General features: G+C 39.0%; 1 protein-coding gene across 1 annotated transcript; it reads left to right on the top strand.

Moving 5' to 3' along the window:
• The first annotated feature begins 160 nt into the window (after nt 1-160).
• Nucleotides 161-18,173, top strand: LOC134470305 (zinc finger protein 699-like). Its single transcript, XM_063228606.1, is given in 9 exon segments — nt 161-7,693; nt 9,480-9,583; nt 11,086-11,227; nt 11,777-11,862; nt 13,156-13,282; nt 14,693-14,776; nt 15,378-15,460; nt 15,928-17,677; nt 17,680-18,173. Coding segments are annotated over 7 exon segments (2,280 nt in total). The 5' UTR covers nt 161-7,693; nt 9,480-9,583; nt 11,086-11,202; the 3' UTR covers nt 17,805-18,173.
• The last annotated feature ends 1,132 nt before the right edge of the window (nt 18,174-19,305 follow it).

Raw genomic sequence — 19,305 nt, 5'->3', positions numbered from 1 at the left:
GCTAAAATAAAAAGTAATGTTCTGAATATAAAGCCTGTGTAAGAAAGTAAAACTGTCCACGTTGTTGAAACATGTTTTGAAGTTTTTAAGGTTCTCATACTATTTGAGGCTTATGTATGGTATGATAGATTGTTACAGGTCTTGAAGTCTCTGACGCTAGAGCTGCGGCTCCTGTTTCGGTTATATTGTCTTTTGGAAAACTCACACGTTCTGATTGTATTCTTCCAGAATGTTTAAATGTTTTGTCCATTTGTTATATTTTCTGAAAATTGATGAGTGCCTGAGTTCCAGCTAATGTTGTTCTTAGAAAGCTTATAGAGAAAGCTAGTATGTAATGGAGGAAGTAAATATGTCATTATAAATTGATAAAGCCTGGAAGATAGAAGACAGTGTTAGTTTGTTTTTATCTTTGGGGGAGTATGTGAAACTAAAAAAGAATTATAATTAACCCAAGACCAAAAAACAAAAACAAAAGTGAATATAGGCATCAGCTATGCTGAAAAGAAAGGGAAAAAGAGAATAGGAGATAGTGAACACTTTCTGTGGACTGGTACATTAAATTTGTGGAGGAGACAAAGGGAAGTGCGCTAGGGATTATTCCTCGGTTTGATGCTAGAGTCATTTTTTATATTTGGGGAGAAAAGCTGAAGAATGAATTCTTCAGTATAGGACAGGAAAGGTGTGATATTGTGGCAAGGCTCTTCCCAAAGGAATCCAGTGAGGACCTTTTCTGAATAAACAAAGGCAACATGGCACAGTTAGTTCCTAGATACACATGTGTAGTTCTTGAAGGGCTCTGTAACATAGATTGTATTCAGTCAGGCTATCATATGTTACTGTGTTACCATTTAAGAAAGACAAAGGCACAAAAATTGTACAAACCCCCCCCCCCCTTGTTTAGAGTGCAAAAAAGTGGGGGTTGGAGCAACACAAGTGCCTGCCTGGCAAGTGCGAGGTTGTGATCCCTGCTACAAAAAAAAAAAAAAAAAGCTAAGGATACAGCCCAGTGTCAGTTCCCTGGGTTCAATCTCCAGTACCAGAATGGGGGTGGGACTTAAAATGGGGAGACTCTGAATCTGTGGTCAAATCCAAGAAATAAAACTGATTTCCTATTCCAAAGATGTAAGTAGAGATAACATAGGATAAAGCATGAATGTGTTTTAATTTTCACAAACAGGAAATTAGCTTCATATGCGTAATTCTGGGTGAAAGAAGCTAGGCCCAAAAGAATGCCTGCCTCTCCCCAAGGCAGGGATTTAGTGGTCAGATAATACATTGTTTTTCTCTATTGATGCCCAACAAATTTAATGGTTTAAAATTGCACACATTTGTCTCACAGTTTCTTTGAATTAGGAATCCAGACATGGTTTGGGTAGTAGGTTATCTGCTCAGGATTTTACTTAATTGCAATCAAGACACATTGATTGGGTCTCAATCTCATGTAGCTTAACTGGGAAAGCTTACAAAGGGAGAAATCTGTTTCTAGATGCATTCATTTCATGGATAAAAGTCATTTCCTTGCAGTCACAGACTTTGTTGCTCACTGTTTGCAGGAGGTAGTTCTTGCCACATTGCCCCTTCAGAAGTGTCAGAACCAGTGTCAAAATTTGCAGTTTTAGAAGTGGCATGGTAGTTTATGCCTGTAATCTCAGCACTAAGGAGGCAGAGGCAGGAGGATCACCATGAATTCAGTGCCACCTTGGCCTACATAGTATATATAAGGCCAGCCTGGAATACAAAGTAAGTTCAAGGACTAGAATACATAGCAAGACCTTGTCTCAAACAAAACAGGAAACAAACAAGAAATAAAAACAAACTTGAAATCTTATGTTGGGGGGTATAAAGTGATAATTCAGTAAAGCATATGTAGACTGTGGGTATTGCATATAACCAAAGGGAAGCAGAGGTGGGCTAGTAGGAAAGGCGGGAGGAAGAAGGTAGAAGGCTTTTCGTGAGGAGATGGTACGCCTGTGAGGATGCAAAGGTGTTCATTTATATGGGGGACGTGCTTCCTGTGGAAAACAGTAATCTCCATTAATTTTAGTGACCTGTGCCAGATTTTCCTTTAGGTGTGGTTATGGGGAAGTATGCATTTGTACAGAAACTAGTTAGTATACCAGACATGTGGCCTAAGCAGACTATGAGTTCAGGAGGAAAAAGCAGAACAATTCTGTGTCTGTTTTGTGTCAGAGAGATGTTGCTGTGTGGAGATCTAAATGTGATGCAAGAATCTCCAACAGAAGGTTTCTGAGTTGAGGCTCTTATCTAAGGCGACGACACCCTTGACGGTGGTATTTTGAGCTAGGATGGAGTCACCTGGTGTGTAAGATTGAGGTATCCTTCTTAAATAGGTACCCACTATAGTGGCTTTCTGAATTGTAAACTAACCCAGTGTAGCGCCTGAGCCATTAGTAGTAGTAATAGCAACAGTTAATAGAATCATGTTTGGCTGTACCTGAATTTTTTGTCTGGTGTTATGTTGATTTTGGGGGAAAAAGCTTAGGTTCTTTTATTAGTGGACTGGAGGGACTATGGTTTGATCTGGCAAATCCTTGCTTTGTGGCCTAAGTGTATTGTGTATTTGTCAGGTGACAGATTCCCAGAGGATTTCTTTTTTATTTTGAATAAGATAGATTTAGGTAATGATTCAGTAACTTAATAAATTTAGAGACAAGGGCATTTGTTGACCAGGACTTATAGTATCTAAGATGCCTGCCTGGTGTTTGGCCACGTGTATGGTTTCTTGGATCCTCCTGTCTTTTACTAAGGACATCCTCATGGTTGGAAAGCAGCTACTCTCCGCTAAGCTCCATCACATACATAGTCTGAGAATTCAGTGAGTTGGAGCTGGGGATTTAGCTCAGCGGCATAAGCGCCTGCGTTGCAAGCAGGCAGTCGTGAGTTCGATCCCTGGTACCGATAAAAACGAAAAAGACAAAAAAAAAAAAAAAAAAAAGAATTCAGTGAGTTAGTGTCTGGCCTTCTCGGGTAGTCAAGGAGGAGGCACATGTTCCTCTGTCACTGTGGTATCTGGTAAGAGACTCAGGGCAGGGAAACCATTGTCTCCTGCAGGTAGAATATACCCAAGGATCCCTATTTGGCTTAGTGCTATGGTCCTTAGTGTGCAGGCAAAGTGTGTATGACTCAGAGGGTAGCAGAAGTGGGTATGGGAGGTCACAGCTGTGGGTGTTTGAAAGCCTGTGTAACCAATGGGCACAGGAATGGCTAAGAGACTTGAAGAGCTACTAAGAAGGATTCCCAGAGCTTCTGCCTTACGAGTTTTTCTAACTTTTTATTTATTTATTTATTTATTTTTGATTTTCAAAGGTGTTAACAGGAGGATCAGTTGGCTTTAGTTTGAGTGTAAAATTTGTGAATGAGGACTATATTGCTACCAGAACCTGAAAGTAGTAGATGATTTGTAGTTAGATGTTCTTCATTAGTGTTGTAAACTGAATCTTCTTGAGAAGCATGAATGTGATATCATATCTGTGTTCCTATAGAAAGTGGCTATCATTAGGATCTTGTAAATATGTATAATGACTGATCTGTTGGGTAGCTGGAAAAGGTATTGTATTTCTTAGGAGGAAAAGCAAACTGTAACTGAGTAGCTGTTGACATAGGCCCTTCCAGGCATGGTTGTGTACACCTGTAATCCCAAGAGGCTAAGGCAGAAGGGTCACTGTGAGTCAAACCAGTCTGGGCTACATAATGAGTTCAAGGCCAGCCTGAACTACAAGTGAGACCCTATCTCAAAAGACAAAAATAACAAAAATAAATAGGCATTGAGCCAACATGTAACCATATTTGTAAAAGCCAAAAAATTACTTGGTGTTGGATGGATACAATCAGTAATTTCAGTAATGTTGGCCCTTGATGGATTGGATCACCATATATAAGGTTGAGGAACCCATAATAAGGTACTTTTATTTTCAGATTTAAAAATAGACAAAATTAAGCTGAGTTTCAATCCTTGAAGTCCTTAACAATTTTAGTTGAGGATCCATGACTTCCATGTTGCAAAGCCAGCGTGTATTAAAGTCTTATGTAATATTCATTATTTCTGTGTGTGTGTGTGTGTGTGTGTGTGTGTGGGTGGTGTTGTGTGTACGTGTGTTTTGGTACTGGGGATTGAATCCAGGATCTTCTCACATAGCTATTTTTCCAGCCCTTGTTTTTTTTTTTTGGTTTGTTTTGAGACAAGGTCTTGCTATGTCATCATGTTGCCTGGTCTGAACTTGAACCAGGAATCTTCTGCCTCAGTCTCCTTGAGTGATGTATTACAGGAGTGTGCCACTAGGCCTGATTTATTTTAGTATTTCTTTTTTTGTGTGTGTGTGTGTGTCTTTTTTTTTGTCTTTTTCCTTTTTATCGGTACCAGGGATCGAACTCACGACTGCCTGCTTACAAGGCAGGCGCTTATGCTGCTGAGCTAAATCCCCAGCCCCTATTTTAGTATTTCTTATGTTAGAGTGTTAAAGCCCGATGTGGAATTTCTAGTAAAATGGAAGCTATGACTGTGGAAACTTTACAGAAGGATACGGTAAAAGCAAGGCATATGCCTATTAGGTGTTTTTTTGTTTGTTTGTTTGTTTTGTATTTAGTTGTTTAAGATTTTAGGAGGGGCAATATTTATTTATTTATTTATTTTTCTTGGTACCAGGGATCAAACTCAGGACCTCACACTTGCCAGGCAGGCGCTTATGCTGCTGAGCTAAATCCCTAGCCCTAAGGAGGGACAATATTGAATTTAGTGGTATTCCCAGGTATAAATATATTTTCAGCCTAAATATATACAATTTGAGCCCAAAATTGATGAAGCTGATGCTATTCTATTCTAGTCTGTAATTGGTACATTTTAGCAAATGTTAAGATAAAGTCTAGTTACTGTTTTTCTGTGTCTGATGTCTTATTTTCAAACCATTAAGTAATATGAGGCGAGCAACCGTGTATTTTTTTTTTTTAATCGGTACTGGGGATTGAACTCAGGACCGCATCCTTGCCAGACAGGCCCTTATGCTGCTGAACTAAATCCCTGGCCCCTGCCATTTGCATTGTTGAGTGTGAGCTTGAATTGTGCTTTGACAGATCAGTAATTCATTTTCTTCCAACGGTCGAGGTCAGCCCTCCCTGACAGTCCTTCATGCTGCTACTTGTGGTCTGTGCTGCTGGACCAGTAGCCACTTTTCTGCCATATTCCTTGCTATTATTGCTTTCTTTTCTCAACTTTCTGTGTTATGGCAGATCCCATTCTTTGTGGACTTATTGGTGACTCAGTAGGAGGAAAAAAAGAAAAAGGAGCATTTTTATCCCTGTCCCCCTAAGACATGTGAACATGTGTCTGAGCTCATTTGTAGTAACAAATTTCCTGGTTGGGCCCTTTTATGTGCTGCTACCTATTGTCATGCTAAGTATTTCTTGCTTTAGATTATTACCAAATAAAGAATTTTTTTTTTTATCGCTACCGGGGATCGAACTCAGGACTGCGTGCTTGCAAGGCAGGCGCTTATGCAGCTGAGCTAAATCCCCAGCCCTCAAATAAATAATTCAAAAGGCAAAATTGAGGACACTCTTGGTCTCCTTGGTGTTGACTTCAGTCCCTCTGAGACTGATTGAAACCCTCTGATAGGCCACTGTGAGCTACTCTGGACTCCCCAGAAGCTTGTCAGTTGAACATCTAAAGAGAAGAGAATTTCAATTACCTAGAGATACATGTCATTATTTTTTATTTTCTTTGTGGTGCTGGGAATGAAACCCCGGAGTTCACGCACAGTAGACAAGTACTCTACCGCTGAGCTTTTAATTGATTTATTTTAAATGTGTATATGCAGATTTTATTTACTAGTATTTACTTGATACATAGGAATTGTATAAATTTGTGGGGTATGATTAGGGCTGGGGATGTTGCTCAGTGGTGGAGTGCTTGCCTAGCATCAGTTGAGGCCTTGGGTTCAGTCCTTAGCACTAAAAAATTTTGTTTCTATTTCTATTTATGGGGTACAGTGTGATACTTCAGTATTTGCATAGAATGTGTTCAGATCAAGAAAATTGGCATATCATTTTAGACACATCATTTCTTTATGTTGGGAATACTTGAAATCCTCTCTCTTGGTTATTTTGAGATATTCAGCTAGTTCTTGTCAACCAGTTACCCTACTATGCTATAGCACCCCCTAAACAATCCATTTTAAAAGATTTTGCAAGTGAAAATAAAAAAGAGCTGGGAAAGGGAGTTCTAATCTCCTGTGGCAGAGACTCAGGGAGAGGTCACCCTGAGTCACCAGCCCATGCTATTCTTTCCCCCTTATCAGTGAGAGACAGAAATTGAAACCTAGGCTAAAATGGCTAAAAGCCTAGAACAAAAAGGAAAAGATGAGGAAGAGATGCAGCTAAATAAGAATGAAAAAGAAACTTTAAACTTGAAGTACTGTGCAGATCCCAGATTGAGCAAGCATAACAGTAGCCATGTATCCGTCATTTTAATATCAAACCCGGGTACCAGAGGAGAAAGTGCAGGACAACTGAATATAATATAATATAATATAATATAATATAATATAATATATATATGAATATTTCATTATAAATGGAAGCATATGACAAATTATATGTATGAAAAATTAATTAAAAGAAGTTCCATAATTTGATCTTACTGAAAAACCTAAAATTTATATGCTAAATTTATATATGTAACAAAAGATATAAAGGTTACTTGGGAGATTGAGGTAGCAGTTAGAGATTAGTCTAGGCAACATGAGACCCTGTCTTAAGGGAAAAAATAAATAAAAAGGTACTGTTTGGGTTTTTGGCATGCACAATGTAGATTTTATCTTTTTTTTTTTTTGTCTTTATCAGTACCAGGGATCAAACTCATGACTGCCTGCTTGCAAGGCAGGTGCTTATGCCACTGAGCTAAATCCCCAGCCCCCTATAGATTTTATCTTAATATTTGCTAATATGGTCACCTGACAGAATTCATGAACTTCATTAATACTAAGACCCAATTTGGAATCTTACTAAATTTAAACATTGTTACTACCACCATCCACACCTGGGAAGGTTACCTGCTACCCGATGAGAAAACTGATGGCCTCACTCCTACTGTAGGCTTGCCTGAGTGGTATAGAATCACAATACCTGTTGCCCTAAAGTACTCCACAAATAAGACTCTGATTGAATAAATAATAAAAGTAAATTCTATTCTTGTTACTAACTGGCTTGATATGTGCAACTCCATGGGCCTAATTAAAATAGTTAACATGGCCCCAAATAAATTAAGATCTTTAGAGATTAAACTTGCTTATATGAGACCTAATAAATAGAGGCGATTATGCCCATTGCTTCTCCATGTGAACAGGCCATTATTACCTGTTCTGAATATAACAGTAAATAAGTGATGCCTTCCAATGGACTGCTGCAACTCACTGCTGTGATTCTGCCCTTAAAGCCTCTGTTGTCAGTACTGAGCAGGGTAATTAGCTTTGGTGACTGCACTCAGTCACACCTGTTAATAATTTGCCCTTATAGATAGATTGCATCACCTTTTTCAGCAGGCTGTCAGCCTCAGAGAGCCTCCATCTCCAGAGATACAGAATTCACGCTTTCTTGACCTTGGGGTATTGCAGCAACTGTACCATCACATATGGTGAGCAGAAGGCATCTGTGTTGTGTTTACCTCTCTCAGAGACCACAGGTATGACTTAACGTTATAGGGAACCTCTTTTTCTTCTCAGTCCTGGGGCTTCAACCTTGGGCCTTCACACTGAACTACATCTCCAGACCTTTTTTAATTTGAGATGGAGTTTTGCTATTATGCCCATGATTGACTTTGCAATCTTCCTGCCTCAGTCTCCCAGAGTGCTGGGATTACAGGCATATGCCACCCGGGCAAGGTAATTAATTTATTTTATTATTCATTATATTATTAAAACAATAATCTTAACCTTGTTCCATAAAGCCACATTAGTGGTATATATTTTTCTGAGGGTCATTAACCCTATTAATTAGTGATGTTTAATAGTTTTGGATATATAGTATGTGGAGGTCATTTGCATCTTTTTGCTCCCTCAGTATTAGGGATGGAACCTAGGGCCTTCCGCATGCCAGGCAAGCACTCTACCACAGGGCTACATCTCCAGACCTTTTTTAGGTTTTTATTTCAAGACAGATCTTGTGAAGTTGCCCCAGCTGAACTTGACATCTTCTTGCTTCAGCCTCCCGAGTAGCTAGGATTATGTATAGGCTTGTGCTACTATCCGCAGCACATATTCTTTTTACAAGTGCCTGCTAAAGCCTTTTGGTCATTTTTAAATCAGTTTACTAGTTTTTTTTTAAGAGAAGGAAAATTTATTGGAGAGAAGAATGGGAAATAGGAATAACTCCTGAGACAGGAGGAGTCCCAATGGTTTGCTCAGTTTCTTAGTTCTCTTACTGCTGAGTTCCTTGTGATTTTTGGATACTTACTCCTTATTGGATATATGATTTGCACATTAGTTGACTGTCAATATGTGGATTTCCGAGTTCTTTGTCCTGTTCCATTATACTCTGTGCATTATGTCTTTATACAAGGACCATGCATTTTTGCTTATTACACCTTCCTGGTGGATTTTCAAAGTATATGGAGTGATATCCTTATCTTGGTTTTTCTTGTTCAGAAGTTCTTTGGCTATTACAAGTCTCCTCTAGTTTTACATGAACTTTAGGATTTTTGAAGTATTTCTTGGGAAGTGTTAGGCAAGTGTTCTACCATCGAACTATGTTCCCAGCCCTGCAGGTGATTTTTTTTGAGGTATATCCCCAGCCACTTGTTTGGTTTGTTCGTTCATTCATTCATTCAGAGGTAGCATCTTGCTATATAGTTCAGACTTGCTTCAAATTCAGGATCTTCCTGCCTTAGCCTTCTAAGTGCTGGGATCACAAGTATGTACTGCCAGATATGTTTTGATTTTGAAACAGGGTCTTGCTGAATTGCCCAGACTGGGCACCAATTTGTAATCCTGCTTTAGCTTCCCAGAATGCCAGATTAAAAGCTTGTGACACCATGCCTGGTTAATTTTGTTCTCTAGGAAAAATCAGCTTACTTTGTCTGTCTGTTCTATTTTTCTAGTATCTGTTTCATTTATTTCAACTCTGATGGCAGAAAAAGCCCTTTAATTTTTATTATTTCCTTGCTTCTTCTGACTTTGATAGTTAAGATAGTTGCACAGCTAGTTTCTCTTTGAAAACAAAGGTTTGTGCTAATGTTTAGACATTATTTCATGTCTATATCTTGTACTCTGAACAACTACTATGAAGATAATATGCAATGTATTAATTATTGTTGCTCTCCTATTAGCCTGTTTTGAAACTGTTTTATTTTTTTCTCTTTAAAAAAAAAGATATAAATGATTTGTATTCTCACCATCATAGTGTTAGAGTATTCTGAATTTAATTGTATACTTATTTTACACCTGAAATTTTTTTACTTTTTTTTGAGACAGGGTCTCATTAAGTTCAGACTGTCCTTGAACTAACTATGTAGCCTACACTGGCCTCAAACTCACAGCGATTCTTTGGCCTCAGACTCTGAGCACTAGGATTACAGGTGGGTGCCACCATATTCAGCTTTTATATAGTCACGGCACGGTTTTTTTCCATGTCAAGGTTTTTTTTCACATCAAGTTTTATACATTCACATACTTTGTGTCACTAATTACTAACCTTTTCTTTCACTTTGAAGAAAACCTCCTTTGCATTTCTTGTAAGTCAGTTCAGGCAGTGATGAAATCTTTGTTTTTGTTTTTCTGGAAAAGTGTTCATCCTTTATTTCTGAAGGACTGCTTTGCTGGTTTTGTTATTCTTTGTTGTCAGGTTTTTTGCTTTAGCGTTAAAAATTACTCCACTCTTTCCTGGCCTGTGAGATCTTTGATGAGAAACCAGCTTACAGCTTTCTTGGATCTTCTTCTTATGTGATTGTTTCTTTTTTCATGATACTTTCTCATTTTCTTTGCCTTTAGTTTTTGCCCATGTGATACGTTCAGTCGTCATCTTATTTTAATTGAATCAGATTTGAACACTTAGCCTTTCTTGTATATGAATATTTATGTATTATACAAGATGTGAAACTTTTTCTGATGTGCTTTAAATAAGTAGTGGTGTGATTAGAAGATATGGTGAGTTAAATTTTTAAATTTTCATTATAATAAAAGGCAAATTGCTAGTAATCCCCCTAAAAGTATTCCTTCTCACTTCAAGCACTTATATGTATTCCATTATGCTTTCCATCTTCTGAAAGCACTTCTGGAAGTCCTATAGAAATGTCTCTTTGGCTGTCTCAGTGTCCTGAATTTATTCAGAATGTCTGTGACATTTTCTTCAAATAAATACATGATGGTATGTCCGTATCCACTTATTCACCAGATCTGGCGCAGTGTAACTTTTGGCTGTTCCTCAAACTCAAGATGACCATGAAAGGGAAGTGTCCTGAAGGGGTGCTGCCTCTGTGCACTAAGTAGGAGCAAAAGGCAGAGCCCAAAACAGGCATTTCATGTTTCTCCACAGTGGCTGTGTTGAGGCTTATCAGTGCTTGAAATGCATTATGACCTTTTTGTGAAACATGATATTCTGGTTCTGATGCTTTGCATTAAAAGTAAAATACCATATTTTAAGTGAACCAGATAAGATTTCCAGACTCTTCTCCATGGTAGCATGTTGGAAGTACCAGCTAGCACAGAAGGTCAGATTTTTGGGACAAAGTTTCAACCAGGTTGTAGTTCATCTGTTCCTAACTAGATGATACTGTAACAGTCTCCTGTGTTTTTCAAATGTAGACTTTTAGGCTTTTAATAATGATAATGTCAACCCTTCAAGGCTTGTTAGGATAATCCATCTTTTTGTGAAACTTAAACATGCAAGAGTCCTTGGCAAATGGCAGTTTATGTTGCTACTCCCCATATTATGGAGCATATGATTTTTTAGTGGGTGTTTACAAGTAGCACTAGCAGAGAAAGAGAGACAGAGAGGAGAAGACGGTGGGGGGAGCATGCTAATATGTAATACTTGATGTCTAGTAAGTAGCACTTCTTAATGAATGATCAATGTCTACAGGAATGCAAATAATCTTATATAAAAAGGAGCAGATTGCCACTGTCCTCTTGGATGCCTAAGCTGTTCTGATGTGTAACAAAAAAGTGTTCAGTCGTGTTTCACCGTCAGTCTTACAAGATGGAAGCCATTGATATGTCCCATGGTAAGTTCCGCTGATGTGGTTTTTCAGGGGCTCTTGTTTAGATTCCCCATGCAAACTATACATTCAGTGATCTGGGCCTTAGTAACTGCATTGTTAGCTCATTTCAGGAATGCTGCAGTAGGCAAGGGAGTGCTTTGGTTGTAGGGGCTAACGGTTTCATTTGCAGCTTCTGTCACCATTGCCTAGCGTGTTGGTGAGCAGCTATAATCCCAGCACTTGGGAGGCTGAGGTAGGAGAATCTCTGTGAATTTGAGGCCAGCTTGAAGTACATAGTGGAATCGTCACAAAACAAGTTCTGTCACCATGAATGGTTAGGTCATGTTCTTTACTTGTGCTTCTCCTAAGGGCAACATGGCTCACCACCCCTCTTTCTGGCTCTAAGTGACATAGATTACCCTGGTGTCATATGGCAGTAGTGGATTTGTGTAAGGTTTCTAAGTGTGTTGACTTATGTGGGACTTTCACACTATAATGAAATGACGTATAGGCATGTGAGTGTGGGAAATATGGTCAGCTATGGATTCTCATGCCTTCTTTTTTTCCTACTAGGGTTATTTTCTGTTGGCCCAGTCTGCTTTCATGAAGGACAGACAAAGGCAGAAAGCATGATGACTGACTGCGTGCAAGATTATAAGGTATGACAAGAGTTTATCCTTCACAATGGTAGTGGGTGTCCCAGTTCACCACCCTAGCATGGCACAAAAGGATGAGAGATTCCTGAGTGCACGTACAGTTCAATCTAGTGCCCAGAGGGGCTGCCGTAACCATGACCCTTCAGAATGAGAATCTCAGGAAGAAGAACAGCCCCGATCTGAAGCTTCTGTGGCTTTTTATTGATAGACCAGGAAGCAAGGATAAAGTTACTTGTACTTCTCCTGACAAGGAGAATCTGTGCAGGAATTCTGTAGAGGACTGGGAAAGGAGAGGGCAGTGACAAAGTAGTTCTCTATACGATTGATATTAGGGTCAGTAACAGTATTTATACTGTTATTGGGGTAAATAACAGTGTAAATCACAGTATAGGGAGGACAAGAGCCCGGGGCCATTCCTTAAGGCAGTGTGCCATAGGGACTTGTGGCCTTGCAGGCTATCCTTTAATCTGTAGCCTTGAATTCCAGGAAGTTTTGGTCTTGTGGCCTTAAGAGTACCTTATCTCTGCATATCCATCTCATGTGGACCTCAGGCCGATGCCCCCACAAGTACCCTTCAAAGAACTGAGTCCTCAGTTACATTTTCCCCAGGAGTGAATCTTCTTATAATTGGTGAAAGAGGACCCTGAAAATCATTCCAGCACTTCAGTAATTTCTAGTTAATCTTGACCCTCAGGCTCTGACTACACGTTCTTGATTTTGCTGCATGGTCTGATGATAAGGAATATGAAAGTGTCTTTTTCTCACAGAATTTATTTGTTCATCACTGTTTATCAAATGTGTGCATTTTGCTTGAGTGTACTTTAATAGAGGGAGTTAAGAAAGAGTCCTCAGTCTGGTGGTGGTGAGATAAGTTCATGTTTGAGATGTTCCAATTATAACCATGAGTGAAAACATGGATAGTGAGTGTAGAGACCAAAATGAGTCTCTAGGGCAGCAGTGGTGAACCCTATGGCACAAGTTTCACCACCGCTGCACTAGGCCCAGTGTTCATGGAAGCACTCCTAGCTTGTTTTTATTTTTTAATGGTAGTGAGCTATATCCACAACACTTTCTTTATTTTACTTTTCTTATTTTGAGACAGTAGCTTCTAAATTGCTCAGGCTGGGCCCAAACTTGTAATCCTCCTGCCTCGGCTTCATAGAGTGCTGAGGTTATAGATGTGCACCACTAAATTTTGCTCTCCCTTAGGCATGGGGGTCCCCTGTCCTCCTCATTCTCCATGGACAATGGAGGAGATGTTACTTGGTTTAAACCACTGTGTGTATGATGATTTAGGGCTCGCTGACCTTTGAGGATGTGGCTGTGGAATTCACTCCAGAGGAGTGGGCTTTACTGGACCTAATTGAGAAAAACTTATACAGAGAGGTGATGCTGGAGAACTACCAGAACCTGGTCTCAGTAGGTAAGACTGCCTCCATTCCTTGTAGCCTCTCCCAGAACAGGAAAATTCATTGAGTTTTAAGATCGCTGCTGTCAACTCTGAGCACAGTGGACGATAACGGAGGCACACTCCCTGCCCTAACATGTGGTAGTCCATGGTCTTAGGATCAGTAGTGTCACTGTTAGTCTCTTTAAAAAGTACATTTTTAGTCTCTACCTTTGACGTAACAAATCAGAAACTCTTCAGTTCGGGCTCTGTCATCTGTGTTTAACCTTCCTGTCAGGAATTTGATACATTATTTTTTTTATGCACTATAATATTTAAGAAATATCAGAGCACCAGGTGTGGTGTCACATGCCTGTTATCCCAGCACTTGGGAGACTGAAGCAGGAGGATCACCATGAGTTCAAGGCCAGTCTGAACCTACATAGTGAGACCTTGTCTCAAAGTAACAGAACAAAACAGAACAAACCAAGAATTATTGGTGGGCCAGGTGCAAGGTGCCATGGTGTGTACTCGTAATCTGCAGTACTTGAGAAGCTGAGCCAAGAGTGCCAATTTGAGGCCTGCCTTGGCAACTTGGCAAGATACTATCTCAAAAAACAAAAGAGCTGGGTGCTTGACTCAGTGCTCCTTAGGTTTGATTCTAGTACTACAAAAAGAAAAAGAAAAAAAAATCACTGGTGTAGATTTCCCCCTATGATAATGAAGATCTCAACCAGGGTTGGTAGCACATACCTGTAATCCCACCACTCTAGGAGGCTGAGGCAGGAGGATCATAAGTTTAAACCCTGTTTCTATTCTATGATAGTACTGTGCTCACTAGAATATTTAATTTTTAAAGTAAGTTGTTCTAAATTTTGACCCTTTATCCCATGATTATCCAGTGTCATTTTATTGTTATAATTACTACTTTCTTTTTTTTTCTGCTGGAGATTCTCTGCGTGGACAGCTTAGTGACTTAACAAAACCCTATCTAAGCATTTTAAAAAATCAGGGACTGGGGATATAGCTCAGTGCACAGGCCTTGGGTTCAGTCTCTAGTACCAACAAAACAAAACTCATTTTATTTTATTTTCTATTTGGTTAATATTTAGTGCTTTGTAAGTTGTTTATGTACACTTTTAGGTTTTTGGGTGTCAGGTTAGTGCCTTTGAGGCACATACTGAGAAGATTTTTGCATATTGAAGTTTTGCATATTAGAACTGTAGTTCCTAGTTAGGTGTGGTGGTACATGCCTGTAGTCCCAGCACTTGGGAGGTGAGGCAGGAGGGTCGACAGGAGTTCAAGGCCAGCCTGCATCACATAGTGAGACCTCATCTCATAAAACTCTTCAAAATCAAACCAAAAAGCTGTAGTTCCTAAATCATGGGAAGGTTTATTATTTCTTGTGTAAGCCACTTCCATTAAGGCATTTTTCCTTTTGGGTAGGGTGTCAGCTCATCAAACCCAGCCTGATCTCTTGTTTTGAGGTGGAAGAAGAGTTGAGGACAGTGGAGAGAGGTGTTCTTCAAGGTGGGTGCTGTGAAAAATGTCTCCAGACACTGAGAAGTTTAGGGTATTTGAGGAATACCCAAAATGTACTCATTATTGTGGGATACCCTTTAAGTCAGAACGCCAAGGCCATTGGATTCAGAAGTTTTGGGGTCTCTTTACATCCCTGTACCCCATTACTTTCTGTCTCTACAGTCTTTCTTAAAACCACAACAGCTACCTGTTCTTTTCTTCTTTGAGTTCATGGTTTTCATGTATACTCTTTTTCCAGATCCTTCCTACTTTTCTTCTATGATACTGTTTCTATTCACCAGAATGTTTAAGTTATAGAATGTTATTAATTTCTAAATTTTGACCCCTTATCTTAAGATTGTCAAATTTTATTTATTACTGTAATTATTTCTTTTTCTGTGCTGGAGACCCAGGGACCTTGCACTTGTTAACACAGAACGACATCCCAAATGTCTCAAACTTTAGATATAGCCAAATTGCTGAAGTATATCTTGGCTTTACTTTTTAGTATTTTAATATGGAAAAATACATAAATGAGCTGATTGTTTTTAACTTTTTTAGCCTACTGTTTCATTGTGGAAACTCATTTTGTTTTTCTCTTTTACTTCAGAATGGGTACTGCAGCTTAACACCAAGGGGACAGCACTTCAACAAGATACTTTTTGGTTAAAAACAGCAAATGAGGTACAACTGGTAAGACTCACAAGAGGTATTTCTACTTTCCCACACTCAGGGAGGATTGGGCATTTCAAGAGAGAAATCAGACATGTTTGAAAGCAGTATTTTTCACCCTCAGGGAGCAGTGTGTCAGAAAAGATAGCCCAAACCTGGTGTGAAACTCCAGAGCTCATTCAAAGGCATGTTACTCCATATAGTTACTAGATGTTGAGTTTTTAAAATAATCTCATGAAAATCTACAGGAATCTTTCTGAAATTACAGAAGATGGCATAGGATCTTACAATTGGATTACTTCATTCTTACTGCATTCAGAGGATAGGAAAATTATGCATATAATTAAAATGGCAGCAAATTCTGACCCCCCCCCCCAAAAAAAAAAAGGGGCAGAAATTATAGTCATCATCATGAACAGGGAATCTGTTATATCTGCAAAAATAGTTTCTTTGGGGGAAATTTTTTATTCACTGTTTTTGGTCAACAGGCAAGGAATCAACCCATAGAGAAGTTCTATGGTCTTCGGCCATGTGGAGAAATCTTCAAAGATCACTCAAGCCTTTTGACACATGTGGGTACACAATATGGAGGAAACACTTGGGATTGTAGACAGTATGGAAAAGACTTTCCTGCTTTGCACAAGGAAGTATCTTCCACAGACCAACTTCCTATGTTCAGTCAGTATGGAAAAGTCTTTAGATTGACTCAGAATGAGGCTTACCATACACTGTGTGAACAACCAAAATCTCTTGAATGCAGTGACTTTGTGGAAGCCTTTGTCAGTCAGCCAGGGCCTGAGACTGATGGGAGAACTAGGAGAGCAGACAGACTCTTCCAATGGACACAGTGTAGCGAGGCTTTCAATTCTTCCATGAGTCGTGGTGCACATGATCAAACATACGCTGGGAAAAAACCCTATGAATGCAAGGAATGTGGGAAAAGTTTTAAGTATTCTGCCAATCTTAATATTCATATGCGAACCCATACAGGGGAGAAACCTTATCAGTGTAAGGAATGTGGGAAAGCCTTTTCTAGGTGTTATCCACTGACTCAGCACTTAAAAACTCACACTGAAGAGAAGCCTTTTGAATGTAAGGTTTGTGGAAAATGCTTTAGAAATTCCTCATGCCTTAATGATCACTTTCGAGTTCACACTGGACTGAAGCCCTACAAATGTAAGGACTGTGGCAAAGCATTCACAGGGCGCTCTGGCCTCAGTAAGCATCTACCAACTCACACTGGAGAGAAGCCGTATGAATGTAAGGAGTGTGGGAAGGCCTTTACTTCCTCCTCTGGCCTTATTAAACACATGAAAAGTCACACAGGGGAGAGACCATTTGAATGTGACCACTGTGGGAAGGCTTTTGCTTCTTCTTCATCCCTTATTACACATTCGAGAACCCACACTGGAGAGAAGCCTTTTGAGTGTAAGGTGTGTGGAAAAGCATTTACATGTTCTTCCTATCTTCGCATCCACATGCGGACTCACACTGGAGAGAAACCCTACGAGTGTAAGGAGTGTGGCAGAGCCTTCACTGAGCGCACAAGCCTTACTAAACACTTACGAACACACACTGGAGAGAACCCCTTTGAATGTACTGTATGTGGGAAGGCATTCGCCTGCTCCTCCTATCTTCACAACCACATACGAACTCACACTGGTGAGAAACCTTACATATGTAAGGAATGTGGGAAAGCCTTCACTGTTTCCTCACACTTAAGTAAACACCTAAGAATTCACACAGGTGAGAAACCCCATAAATGTGAGCAGTGTGGAAAAGCCTTCACTGTGCGATCAGGCCTCACTAAACATGTGCGTACTCACACTGGGGAGAAGCCCTATGATTGCAAGGAATGTGGGAAAGCCTTCACCACATCCTCAGGCCTCCTTGAGCACATAAGAAGTCACACAGGAGAGAAACCATATGAATGTGACCAATGTGGGAAGGCCTTTGCTTCCTCGTCTTACCTTATCGCACATTTAAGAATTCATACTGGAGAGAAGCCCTTTGAGTGTAACATGTGTGGGAAAGCATTTACATGTTCTTCCTACCTTCACATCCACATGCGAACTCACACTGGGGAGAAACCCTATGAGTGTAAAGAATGTGGCAAAGCCTTTACTGTTTATTCACACCTAAGTAAGCATGTAAAAACTCACAGTACAGAGAAGCCCTATAAATACAAGGGTTGTGGAGTAGCCTTCAGTACTATTTCTCATCTTCCTGAACATGTGAAAACACTGGAGAAAAGCCCTCTGGATGTAAGGAGTATGGAAACTGCTTTAGGAAATCCACTTGCCTTAGTATTACATTCATCAAATTCACAATGGCAAGAAGCCGTTTCGATGTAAGCCATGCATAGTATTCACTTGTCCTGGTTACTTCAGACCTAAAAGAACTCACGGTGTAAAGAATAATGTAAAATAAATGTAAAGAACATAAACCATCAGCATCAGCTTACAATCCAGCTTGTAAGGACTCACCTTGAAGCTACATAATGTCAGAAACATGAGACTTCCCTGTCTTGAGATCTCACTTAAGTATGTGAAATCTCCCAGTGGAGAAAAGGTATTGCTACATATATGGAAAAGCTGTAGTCTGCTAAGCACTTTGATGGTTGTCTGTAATATCACAATGGACAAAGACTTCATGAAAGTAAGAAATGTTAAAAAAATCATTGTTTACATTATTCTTCAACCTTTAATAAAAATGATCCTTTCTCCAGAAACTATTCATGTATGGCATATGAAGATTATTTCTCCAACTTCTGAAATCTTATATGCGGACAGACATGGCTTTCTTGGTGGTTTTACAGATTTATTTTGAACATTTATAGTTTCAATATTTGAAATATTTTTGAATACTGGTAAATTTTTATACTTTTTGGTTTTAAATATTTAATTTCTACCATAGCTCAACTTTTCTCCCACTTTTATTGATATAATGGACCACTAAAACATACGTAAAATGAAATGATTTCCATAGTCAAGCTAATTAAAATACCTCTTACATGATATTGTGACCTTTATTGTTGGTGCTGTAAAACATTTCCTTCCCAAGCAAATTCAGGTATTGTTACTATGTTCACATGTTCTATATGACTCAAGAACTCAATTCACCTTTTAACTGAAAGTTCATGCTCTCTGACAAAATACCTCATTTCCCCAACCCCAGCCTCTTGTATCCACAATTGTGTTTTTTCCTTCTGTGAATTTGAGTTTTAGATTCCATATTGCACATAGCACAATGTCCTTCAGATTCCCTCTTGTCCTAATAGTAAAATCTCCTTTTTAAAAGTATAAACATTATACATGTAAATTGTATTTCTTTATGCATTCATAAATAAAGGAACATAGGTTATTTCCATACTTTGGCTATTAGTACTACAGCATTGAAAATAAGGGAGTCATTTTATTTCTCTGGATGAAGGTTTACATTTGTGAGATCATTTGCTTGTTCTAATTGTATTAGGAACTCCCATACTGTTTTTCAAATTTCTCCACCATTTAGCTGTATATGAATGTTACAGTTTCCTTTATATTCTTGCCAAAATTCTTATCTCATTTTTTAAAAAATAAGCACTATCCTAACATATAGATTTGTAGTTTTGATTTTCGTTTCCCTGATGACCAGTGATTTTAAGAATCTTCATATATCTGATCATTTACATATTTTTGAAGAAAATTACATAGGTCCTTTGCTTATTTTAAATTGGTTTTCCTTTGCTTATTTGTTTTTTGCTGTTGTGTGATTTTTTTATATATCGGATGTTAATTTTAATTGGATATATGGTTTACAAATATTTTCTTATTGCATAGGTAGTATTTCAATTTGTTGTTTCCTTTGCTGTGAAGAAAGTTTCA

The sequence above is a fragment of the Cavia porcellus genome, unplaced genomic scaffold, assembly GCF_034190915.1.
Source record: "Cavia porcellus strain 051 isolate PalLab524CR breed Dunkin Hartley unplaced genomic scaffold, mCavPor4.1 scaffold_17, whole genome shotgun sequence".
In the NCBI taxonomy this organism is placed as follows: Eukaryota; Metazoa; Chordata; class Mammalia; order Rodentia; family Caviidae; genus Cavia; species Cavia porcellus.
This window is presented reverse-complemented; position numbering and strand designations above follow the sequence as displayed.